The sequence below is a fragment of the Octopus sinensis genome, linkage group LG8, assembly GCF_006345805.1.
Source record: "Octopus sinensis linkage group LG8, ASM634580v1, whole genome shotgun sequence".
Taxonomy (NCBI): Eukaryota; Metazoa; Mollusca; class Cephalopoda; order Octopoda; family Octopodidae; genus Octopus; species Octopus sinensis.
In genome coordinates this window covers 74,129,643-74,141,949 of record NC_043004.1, presented here as the reverse complement: position 1 = coordinate 74,141,949, position 12,307 = coordinate 74,129,643, and the positions used below count along the sequence as shown (strand labels likewise).

Below are 12,307 nucleotides of genomic sequence, written 5' to 3'. Positions count from 1 at the left end.
TATATATAAATATATAATTCTTTTACTCTTCTATTTGTTTCAGTCATTTGACTACGGCTATACTGGGGCATCCCCTTAGTCGAAAAATTAACCCCAGGACATATTTTTTGTAAGCCTAGTACTTATATCATCGGTCTCTTTTTTCGAACCGATAGAATACGGGGACATAAACACATTTACGTCTGTTGTCAAGCAATGCTGGGAGGACAAACACAGACACACAAATACCTACATATATATGATAGGCTTCTTTCAGTTTCCGTCTACCAAATTCACTCACACGGTTTTATATATAATATAATATAATATAATATAATATAATATAATATAATGTAATATAATATTATATATATATATATATATATATACATCATATATATATATTATATATATATTAAATATGTATATTTACTTATGTATTACATATATGTATGTATATATATATATATATATATATATATATATATATATATATATATTTATGTATTGCATATGTATATATATATGTGTGTGTGTGTATATAAATATATATATATAATACATTTGTATAAGTATAAATTTATATATATATATATATATCCCTGTATGCGTGGGGTGGGGGTGTTTGTATACACATTTAAACATATAAATGCAAAAAGGTGAGAAAACAGTGCTGAAATACCTAAGGTAGGGTGAAATGCTGATTCATGAAAGCCGAAAAGAATTCACACATGAAGAAGCTTCATGTGACCCATTTGTCGAACACTTTTGAATAATGAATAATGAAATAATAATTATTATAATAATTTATACAATAGTTATTATTTATATAATAATTGTTATAATAATTATATATAATAACTTTTAGAAACCAGTTAATTGATTGAGCATTTAAATCTAAATGGGTAACTATTATTAAACAGCGTGGCTAGTGGGAAAATAATTGTAAATGATAAGTGAATCGAAATATTGTGTGACATCGAGTGAAATAATTTGCGGAATATAATAGAATATGTCAAAAAAATAGGAATTGCAAATGTTTATAAGGAATATAATAGAACTGAGAAAGGGAAGGTTATATTGGAATTAGAATTAAAGATTAAAATCTATAGATGAAATTGAAATAATTAAATCTTATCGTAGCGTTTCTTCAGTTTTTCTAAACTTTGTCAAAGAACTCGGATGGTTGGGCCTCCAACCAGGCTATTCGCGAGTCCTAAAGCCAGAATGTTTTTCAGTACCCCTTGTATTGTTTGCCTTTGTTTGTGTATTTAGTCGACTGTATTGTAGAGACAGTTTTTTAACTATCTCTGATATCTCCTGTTTGTCTCTGAATTACGCTTTCCATTTTCCCATTAATTTAGAAGTTACGAAGCAAGACAAGTCAATACATTCGTAGCCGCCATTGAGCCTCAAAGGATGATAGCCATAGGGGTTTACTATAGTAGTGGGAAGGTTCGTGCAGAACCAATCATAACCTCTTGTACCACGAGCCCAGTAGTTATATTTCAGGAGTTAACTTCTTTTAGGTGGGCAACTGAAAAGTTACCCGGACCCATTTGCGCCGGATGTTCCCAGTTACCTTCTTCGAGTGGCTAATAAACACTTAGGTGAGACTCTGAGAGATCCTCCTATTCTGCGAGGTTCTACTACTTTAAGTAGATCGGGGGGAAATAATGTCTAAGAGGTGACTCCGCACCAAAACCCTAAACCTACGGAACCAGATCCCTACTAGAAAATGCAGTCGGATTCATGACCCCCCCCCCAAATATATATATATATATATATATATATATATATATATATATATATATATATATATATATATATATATATATATATATATATATATAACTCGCAAAGCCTTTCGGGTTTGTTATAAAAAATACTTATGCAGTATCAAGACAGTGTAACTAAATTTGACTGAAATTGATGGGTGAGCGTTTGGCCAATCAGATTCGCAAGGAGCTATGAAAGCGTCGATTTGTAATTTCGATCCTGCCTGGGGTTAGCTCATCATTTTTCAGTCATTTGCTTATATTTTAGAAAAATGTGTTACAGTGAACTAATAACAAGAGACGGGCAGATGGCGAAGCATTTTGCGATATTTCTTCAGGATTATTAAGTGTTTACAAAGCAAGGCAACGCTTTCAGAGTCAATGAAAAAATACAGAAAATACTAAAGAGCAAAGATACTTTATGTTGTATATAGTTCTACATTTGTGTCTGTCCCTTCCCCTCTCTGTTTGTATATCTATCTGTATATATATGTGTGTGTACGTGTGCATGTATATATATATATATATATATATATATATATATATATATATATGCATATATATATATATATATATGCATCTCTCATTCTCTGTCTGTCTGTCTCTATTTTATATGTATATATATATGTGTGTATTAATATATATATATATATATATATATATATATATATATATATATATATATATATATGTTTGTATGTATGTATATATCTATGTCAATAAGATGTAGATATCCATAGCATCTACATAATTCCTCTCGCTTGCATCTGAAATAAAAGAAAAATTCGCTTTAAATCAACTGAAATACAGATTGTGGTTCTTTATAAAACTGGCATTGTTGTTTAGATAAAAAAAATTCATATACAATGACGAAGAAATATAATAAAAAGCGAAGAATTAAATAGCTATCAAAAAGGACTTCATCAAATAGTTTAAAATTTTAAATACAAATAATCGAATATTACTGATTATTAGGAAAAACAGTGTTAGCTTTATTAGTTTAGCCTTCGATATTTGTCAGTCAACGAATAATATATAATTCCTTGTATTTAGGATGCCTGGTTTTTAAGGCGATTTCATAATTATAAGGCATTTTAAATGAATGTCGGGAAGAAAGATTAATATGGATTCCAGAATATTCTGTCATGCTGTAATATTTAAGTCTTATGTTAAACGTTTTCAATTCGTATTAGAACTTCTATGGAATTTTGCTTTAAACCAACCAGATAGATTATATATGAATGCACAAGTGAATATATCTATAATCTAACTTCGGATTAAAATAAAAGCCGGCGGATGTGTTTTAGCGGAGAGCATGATTAAAAACCTGGAGAAGGTCGGTTCATGATCTTCGCGTGATACAGTACAAAATCATAAAAAATCCATTACACAAATACATAAGTATGTATGTATGTATGTATGTATGTATGTCTGTATGTATGTATGTATGTATGTATGTATGTATGTATGTATGCATGCATGCATATATGTATGTATATATATATATACATGCATGTATGTATGTCTCTCTTTCATACTGCCCTCAGGCCACGAGCATTTATACAACCTATTCTTAGAATTGTGGTTCCAGGAAGAGAGAAAGAAACAAAAGAAGAGTCAATCACTTAGTCTTGCTTTGGGTTGATCCTTTATCAGGGCCTTCCAATATCCTTTTATCCAAAAGGTTTTTGAAAAGCCCCGCATTATGTGGGAAACGTTTCCTCAGAAAAAGATACACAGTGGAAGTTGTTGTAACCAGAACCTACTTTTGTGGAATTTTGTCAATGGTGAGAGCATCAGGACCCTCGCCATTAGCACCACGCTCGCAAAAAGAACAGAGTAACCAGCGGTCAGCATTACAGTGAGAAGAAAGAAAAGCACAAAACTGCAGGTACAGAAAAGCCGCGTTGGCCTTATGGCTTTCAAACTGCTAACAGTAGGTCGCTAAGTTCAGGAATTTTTAGAACATAAGCGATTGTAGATTAACTCCGGTTATAACTATTCCTATAAACACTTCAATTCATAAAAAAGTACACACACTTAAACACAGGCGCAACTGAAAACGTTGGTACGTTCCACAGCCTCCAGAATACTTCGAACACACATACCTAATCAAAACCGCGACAAGCTAAAGTCTGCATACCTAATAATAATATTACTAGTAATGGTGATAATATTGGTTTCAAGTTTTGGCACAAGATCAGCAATTTCGGGTAGGGTTGTAAATCCCCAGCACTCAGGTGCTACTTATTTCTCGACTAAAAAGAATGAAAGGTCAAGTCAACCCCTGCGGCATTTGAACTTGTCCAGGCTTCCGAACGATTTTGCCAGCACGATGTCTTAAATAGCGATAATAATACATTTGACTTTATGGCGGCGATCTGGCAGAATCGTTGGCACGCCGGGAAAAGTGCAGATGCTGTAGATGCATTATGGGATATGGTCTTATATATTTCTATTGGTTTCAAATATTGGTGCAAAGCCAGCAATTTCGGGGGAGTGGTAAGTTCTTTGCATCAACCCTAGTATCTTACTGGTACTTATTTTAATTTTTCCCGAAAGGATTAAAAGCAGAATTGGTCTAAATAAAGAAGGACGAGACGTAGTTGACATCTAGCATACTCGGCTGGTCTAATGGGAGAAGCCGTTCTATAGACATTAATCACAAATTTCCGCGGAACCATCGATATTGACAGCCTCCATCACAGAAGAGAAAAGGGAAGACTGGGTGATTAAGATTAGTATAGCAGCAGCTCCTTTAATTCTATTACATATTCGGATTTATATCAATGATTATATAATCACGTTTATATGGATAATCACTCGTGAACTTGGTTACGTTGGTAAATGTCGAAGCGATAATCTGGAGGCGTTAAGATTTTCAAGCAAGAGAAATAGACCGACTAACTCTAATGTTACACAAGAAAGAAATATAATACTTACTTTTTAAATTCTCTCTGTAATGTACAGCGTAACCTGTGTTGTTACCATCCTTCTTTTGTGCTTTCATCGCACTGTATAGTGTATGTGGCCAGATGGCAAATCTCTCTTCGCTGCAACAATAGATTACAACCGATGAATTCAATAAAGTTCGTGAGAACGGAGTACTTTACGGCCGTATTTACGACAATTAGTTCTGTTTAATGAAATCATTCAGTTTATCATTTAATCATTGAAATAGGTTAATATATCATTCCCAGTCTGTTATCTACTACATAAAATACAAAAATTTTAATTTAGGGAAGTCGGGTCATATTATTTAGCTCCAGTTCAGTTCGGAGCAAAGCCATCTCTAAATAAATTTGTCAGCCTCGACCTTCATCGTATAATTCGTTTTCGGAAGTAGTTTATTTAGATCTACATAATCCAGTTCTTGTGTTGTAAACAATATCGAATACACTTACTCAATATATGTGCATTTCTAGTTCGACAGTCGGTCGGGATTCGACGCATTGGAGATGAACGTGGGAAAGATCTTTTAGTTATATAAGCATATATATAAGTTAAAGGCCTCATTCAGTTGTGTGACCAGTGTTAAAAATATATTGTGAACGCCCCTAATCTCTTCACATTGAATGCCCAATGGGTGATCGATGCAAATCCCTGGTTGTGATCTACGCAGCAGCAACAACAGCATCAACAACACGGCCGGTAATAGTAGCTGTAACTGTTGCGTTAACAACAACAACAGCAACAGCAGCACCACCAATCTATCCAGAAGTAAGAATAGCAATAGTGACAACAATTGCAAAAATGGCAGCACCAACAACGTAAGGAGAAACACATGGAAATATGTTGGAGCAACGGAAAAGCCCTTTCAGCTATGACTAGACAACCACAGGTTCCCTTCTAGAATCCCAGAATAGCACAATGTCACGTCTTTTGCCAAGTACATAACGCGTTGAAAAGAAGAGCGAACGTTATACAGGATTAAGCGAAATCACTTGAAATAATATGGATCAAACATTAACGGAAGCAGACGGAGTCAACTTTGCTTGACTGAGAGCCTTCTTAAATTCCAAAAGTGAAATGTTTAGTCGGTGCCCTCGTAAAAGAAATTTCATGTTGGAGGCACAGACTTCCCCGTCTTGCTGAGCAGCAAACGGAAATCATGCATAAATTGATCATTTTCGGAACCGTTGAAAGGGAAGTAACTCCATATCGCCCAGAAGAGGATTTTCGCTTCGAAGAATTTCGTTTCAGGCTCACTTTCTACAACCTTGCTGACCAAGACTGTATTCCTACCTAAGTTAGTAAAGAGGTTATGTGTCTCAGGCTAGCAGGTTTCGTGAACGCCGATAAGGACAATAATAGACAGGAGACCAATGACATCTTTCTGATCGGCCATAAATAACGGCTGCATTATATATGCATAAATATATTTCTTAGACAAGCAACATCAGTAGCCGCTCAAGAATTTGGGCCTGGAGATCTCCATTTCCAGCGACTTCGAGGGACACCTCCCAGTGGTGTTGGGCGTCAACGAAGAGCCCCCGACTACAACAAAACGACCAAAGTTATTTTCCCGCCCCTAAGCCCTAGACCATAACCTAATCACTCCTCCCGTCTTCTATAACTTAACAACAACAACAACAACAGCAGCAGCAGCAGTACTAGTATTAGTAGTAAACAAAAATGGGTTTTACACCGAGTAAAAACAAAGAATTAGAAACCGTTTAACAATAAAGAAATAAAAAGAGAACTCCATTATGTGGGAATACCATCAAATGTAATTTTGGAGGAAATCCACACAAAAATGCCCGGATCATTTCGATAAACCTAAAGCATTAAAAGTGCCTCGTTGTTGATTCTATCGTCTCATATAAAAAATACTCCGGCTATGTTCGTTCAGCGTCGCCTGTATCACTGCTGTCACCCGTCATTTGTCGAACACATTAGGAACTAGAAACACATGCAACTGCCTCTCTGCCCCGTGGTTCCTCTTCTGGTGGTACTAGATAAGAGCTTGAGCAAAGTGCAAAATACTTGTTGTCAAACATTCAAGCCCTTCAATCGAATCCACTACACCCACATCTTTTGCCATAGCAACTAAGGAAATGAAGATAAGCCAACCTTCCCTTCTAAAGAGAGGTGGTGCGTCAATTCACCAGATAAATTTAGTTGAGAGACTAAAGCTCCTACATAAGACACCTGATGTTCGACACGTGCCCTCAAATTACTAATACCGGGACTCAGAAAACATGACCTGTGTGACCCTGCCAGCACACATTTGTAAGCACTTCTGTAATTATAGAGCTTGTGTGGAACAGGTAATAGTAACCACTTCTATAGCACTGACATGCCAAAAAACCTTCGGAAGTTGTCTACATATAAGCTCTGACTTGAAAGTTATCTATAAGTGAATGCTCAGAATATTCTTGTCGGTACCCAGAACGCATGCTCAACTGTTGCCGCTTACTAATGTGATATACAAAGTAAGAGTCGTTTTAAGATAGGCACCATTGTCTGGCTGGTAGGGTGTTGTGAGCCCATGGCAATATTTTATATGTCAGTACCCAAAAGCTGTCTATACTTGACCCAAGATTACCCTACCACCAACAACAACAACATCATCCTCCACTTTCTCCTGCTCTTTTCCTCTTCTTCCTTCTCTTCCTCCTCCTTCTCCTCTTCCTCATCGTCATCACCACTACCACCATCACCACCACATCATCATCATCAACATCACCAGCCAAAATTATCATCATCATCACCATCATCTCTATCACCATCTCCACTACCACCATTATTATTTTGATGATGATGATGATGATCATCATCATCATCATTGTTATCGTCGTCGTCGTCATTTAAGAGAATTATAGTAAGGAGAATCAATAAGATTGCAATCAACGGTCCATTCTGTAGTCGGTTTTATTCCTTGAGTTTGACCATGCTTGTAATTTAGTCTTCCGAGATCGATAAACGAACTCTAATTAATAACTGAGATTGATGCACCATAGTTAATTGTACCCTTCTTCCAAAATATGTAACTGTCGACCTAGGTGAGAAATCGTAATTATTATCATAGAAAAACTGTTGATACCAAAAGAAACAAAAGGTTAAAATACATTATTTACATTATTTACATTTGACGGATATTTGTCCTAATCTTGTTTGTTGTTAACACAACGTTTCTGCCGATATACCCCCCAGCCTTCATCAGGTTTCTTGGGGAAATTTCGAACATGGGTTCTCCAAGACACCTGAAGAATGCTGGAGGGTATATCGGCAGAAACGTTGTGTTAATAACAAACAAGATTAGGACAAATATCTGTCAAATATAAATAATGTAAATAATGTACATAATTGCTCATCTCTTAAATATAGAACTGTAAGGGTTTAATATGTACTTGAAATACAAATTGTAGTTTGCTGATAAATTTCCAAACCACGGTGTGGAAATGAGTCTACTGTCACTGAACCACGATTTGTAAGTTGTCCCTCTTCCGTCGAAAATTAATGAATGGACATCGGTATTATTTTTTCTCAAAGCTAATTTCACCTGCAAATACAAAATTGAACAAAAAGGAAGAAGGAATCAGACAAACCTGAGAGACAAGAAAGGCGAGAATGAGATGGAGTGAGAGATCAGGAGGGTGAGAGGGAGATAGAGAGAATGAGGACGGAGAGAGGGAGAGTAAGATAGAGTTCGAGAGAGAACAAACGGAGAAAGGCAGTTGTGAAAGAGAACTAATAAGAGAAACGCGTGGCGTGGGCTTAACAGAGACAGAATTCTGTAGAAAGATGTGAGTGCCTTTTTGTATACCACATGAGAGGTGGAAGTGAACGACGAAGTAATAAACAAAAATATCTGGAAGGATTATTACGTGCAGTGTCAGAATTTTTTCTCCACTTGGCGGAAGATTTAACTCTCCTTTAGTATCTTGAAAGCGCAGAATCGAGTAGATTTAGGAGACATTTTAGATATACCACACAGAATCAGACACACACAGGCACACGCGCGGACGCGCGACAAAAGTAAAATGGTAGATGAAATGACAAAGAAGGGAAGCTTCCGACTACACATAAAGGTTTAAAAGCATTTATATTTCGGTTGCAAAGGCCTATGTTCAGAGGAAAACAGTTTAAGAAATAGATGTTCACATAAATCCTGCCATTTATAATAGCCGGATACGAATCTATCACATTTTATTCTGGTGTTTGAACTGTTAGCAGGAAATAGCTACTCAAATGCCACAAATGTGACATTCTATTTATACTATACATACATACATACATACATACATACATACATACATACATACATATATACATACATATATATATATATATATATATATATATATATATATATATATATATATATATATATATATATATATATATATATATATATATATATAGATGCATACATACAAATATATAAATATAAATATAATTATAATTATAAATATAAATATAAATAAATAAATAAATATATTCACATTCGATCACAGTGCCAGTAGCAGTTAAGCCTCGTGCAATGGCCATACTCGATAACGAGGGGGCAGCAATCATATATATATTGGGCAGAGCTCTATGCCAGCATTTTATTCCAGGTTGTCTCATGAAACCTGGAATAAAATGCTGGCATAGAGCTCTGCCCAATACACGTCAAGAAAAGAAGAAACCTTTTACTCTGTGTCTGTCTTCTCTGATGATGCATGAATCGTTACAAAAGTATCACAGCAAAGTGTCTCATTAGTGGCTCAACGCTGTATTGCAATTCGTTTCGCCAGTAATGCCAAACATTTTCTAAATACATTTTTAACAATTAATCACAGAGTAATGATTAATTTCATGTAAGAAATAACATTCAACAACGTTTAAAAATACATGGAATTATAGTTACTTATATAACAGAGAAATTCACTACCGCACTTTAATCCTAAACAAAATAGATGAACATATTCTCACTTACCGGCATATGTACAAATTCTTCCCCAAATACGACATACCCTTTGAGATATGATGAACGACTGATGTAGTTCTCATATGCCTATTCGAACACCTTGCGAATACAAAATGACCTGAATCGATCTGCCATTTCGTCACAACATGGTGATATATACAGTTCACTAGAATGAGAATTGAAGGTAAGCTCTCCGTAATCATCCTTAAGTTTTACCTGTTCATGATTCCAATACTCTTAGTATTTGTACACCTCCCACAGCGATGCAACTGTAGAGAAATGAAATCCTTTGAAAATTTGGTTTATCTGCACTAATTCGCATCGTATTTAAGCGATAGCATTAATCAACAAACTGAATCAATCTCCAAACATTTCTGTCTTATTTCTCACATTTAAGCCTCCACTTTACGAAGTCACATAAAGTCTATCCTTAATAAATCGTCCAATGACTGCATAATCATTCAAACATTACATCTTCCAACAGAATAATAATCCCTCCTCTTCATATCTTCTGTCCTCTTAAAATTTGTCAACCAGGAAAAATTCCCGGCAGATCTATGCTAACAACACATAGTAGCAATGTATCACTTCTGACCTGTCCGAAGAAGCTAATTGGGTAACTGAAACCGTTCTTCTTCATATGACATTCCACATTTTTTTAAGGTTGCAACGTCCACAAACTATAAGTATTTTCATACTTTACTTACAGCTTGGCTACATTATAAATTCTTTCTACTTTAGACATAAAGACTCCAATAAACCCCAAATATTTAGCAACGTAACAAACCACTTTGATAAAACATGACAACTTCAGTAAGACAACCAGGCAGACGATCGTTGAAACAGGAGTGTGTCTTCAGGCACTGAAATGATTGAATCCTGTCTTGTTTCTGAAGCTTTTCCTGGTTCTTGTGTTATATTTCCAAATGAATGTACACTAAATTTGATAAAATTGATATTTAAAAGATCTGAAAAAACATAACTACCTTACATACACAAGCCCGCGCTCGCAAATACATGCACACAAACATACAGACACACAAGTACATCTACACACACACAGACAAATACACACGCACACGCGCTCTAGATTGAGGAAAGGTATAATTGACAACGATTGTATTCAAACGCAGACCGTAAAGACCCGGAACCAATACCTCCAGGAATAATGAATTTTGCCTATCATCTATTGTGGTTTTTCTTTAACCTTAAATATTCTTTGTGTGAGATGACATATGGATGTTCCAAACATGTAGTTTCTGAAAATATTGCTTTTAAGGATACAGCACACTATAGTTAGGTACTTTTTGATTTGTGGTACATTTGGATGTTATTTCCTGCAAATCAAACGATGTGATCGTAGTATTTGGTACCACGTTCTAATTTCTTTCAACTTTTTAGGCATTTGCTTAGACATTTATGGTTAGCTATCTTTGAACTTTCTCACTAAAACAAATAACCGAACCAGAATATTTGTGGACGTGTGTGTTTCTGTGTGTGATTTTGTAACTGTGTATGAGAGCCGAAGAAATTAATATAAAAAGACTTAAATGAAAACAACGCAGAAATCAAAACTGGAACTTAATTGACAACAGAGTTTAAACAGCAATAACAACATTAACTATATCAAGAAAATAAATTACATACGCCATTGCAATCACGACAAGACAAAGATAAGTATCATCGAAGGCCTGAAGGGAAGATAACTGTGTAATTCTGTTTATCAAACGACAATCATATTGAAATTTTGAAAATGTATTACCTTTTCAATAGGCAAGATGTTCCAGTATTTATATATCGGACTCCTTTTAAACGTGTTATTGTTCATCTCAAATACTTTCTGCCAGCTTGTACCTGCACGTGTAATAAAAAAAAATGTTTTAAATGTAAAGGAATAGGCAAGAAGATTTTTAACTAAACTTTATTCAGATTTTAAAGAAGTAATATTTCTAGCAGATCGAACGATCGGGAAAGACTGTTTTTATGACTCAGTAAAACAAATCGATACAATATTTTATTGAAAGAGTAATGAATAAAGTTTAACGGATAAAAAATTCGTCAGTTAAAATATAAACATGAAAGCAATTCCTATAGACGCCATCTGCTTGAAAAGCAATAGCTCATTTAATGTTAATATATTTAACGTGGCGGGGGTAAACCAGCATATGCTGTCGGGCTCCGTTGCTGATATCGAGGGTTGCTTTGTATGCCTTGACCAAAGCATAGGACGGGGCTCGCCTCTTTGAGCTGGAAAATGAATGGAATATCTGGAGTGTGTCTTGTGGCTACCCCCTTGTGAGGGAATCAAGCCCTGGTAAAGGAAAAGAAAAATAGAAACATCAAAAAGCATTATCAAGGAATAATTAGCCCATGAAATATAAAGTTATTAGGTTTTAAATTATATTTTTAATTATCTTAGAGGAAGTTAAATCCTGATAAGTTACGGTCTACTTGAAACTTCATTAGCATAGTCTTTTTGTACTTCCCTAAATTACAGCGTGAGAATGACTAAATCAATGTACAAAAGTCTGCACGGTTTGGCGTAAAAAAAACTAGAAATAGCTTAGAAAATAGATCAGAGAAGGCATGCACGTGTAAAAGAGCTGATTTAGTAATATTAGTTAAGTAACTAACT

General features: G+C 35.1%; 1 protein-coding gene across 1 annotated transcript; it reads right to left on the bottom strand.

Annotated features, from left to right (window-relative positions):
• Positions 1 to 2,445: 2,445 nt before the first annotated feature.
• Positions 2,446 to 11,520, bottom strand: LOC118764445. Its single transcript, XM_036505187.1, has 4 exons — positions 11,435 to 11,520; positions 8,111 to 8,262; positions 4,701 to 4,810; positions 2,446 to 2,524 (listed from the first exon to the last, which is right to left on the bottom strand). The coding sequence occupies exons 1-4, from the start codon at positions 11,498 to 11,500 to the stop codon at positions 2,469 to 2,471; spliced, it is 384 nt and encodes a 127-aa protein (XP_036361080.1). The 5' UTR covers positions 11,501 to 11,520; the 3' UTR covers positions 2,446 to 2,468.
• Positions 11,521 to 12,307: the final 787 nt, after the last annotated feature.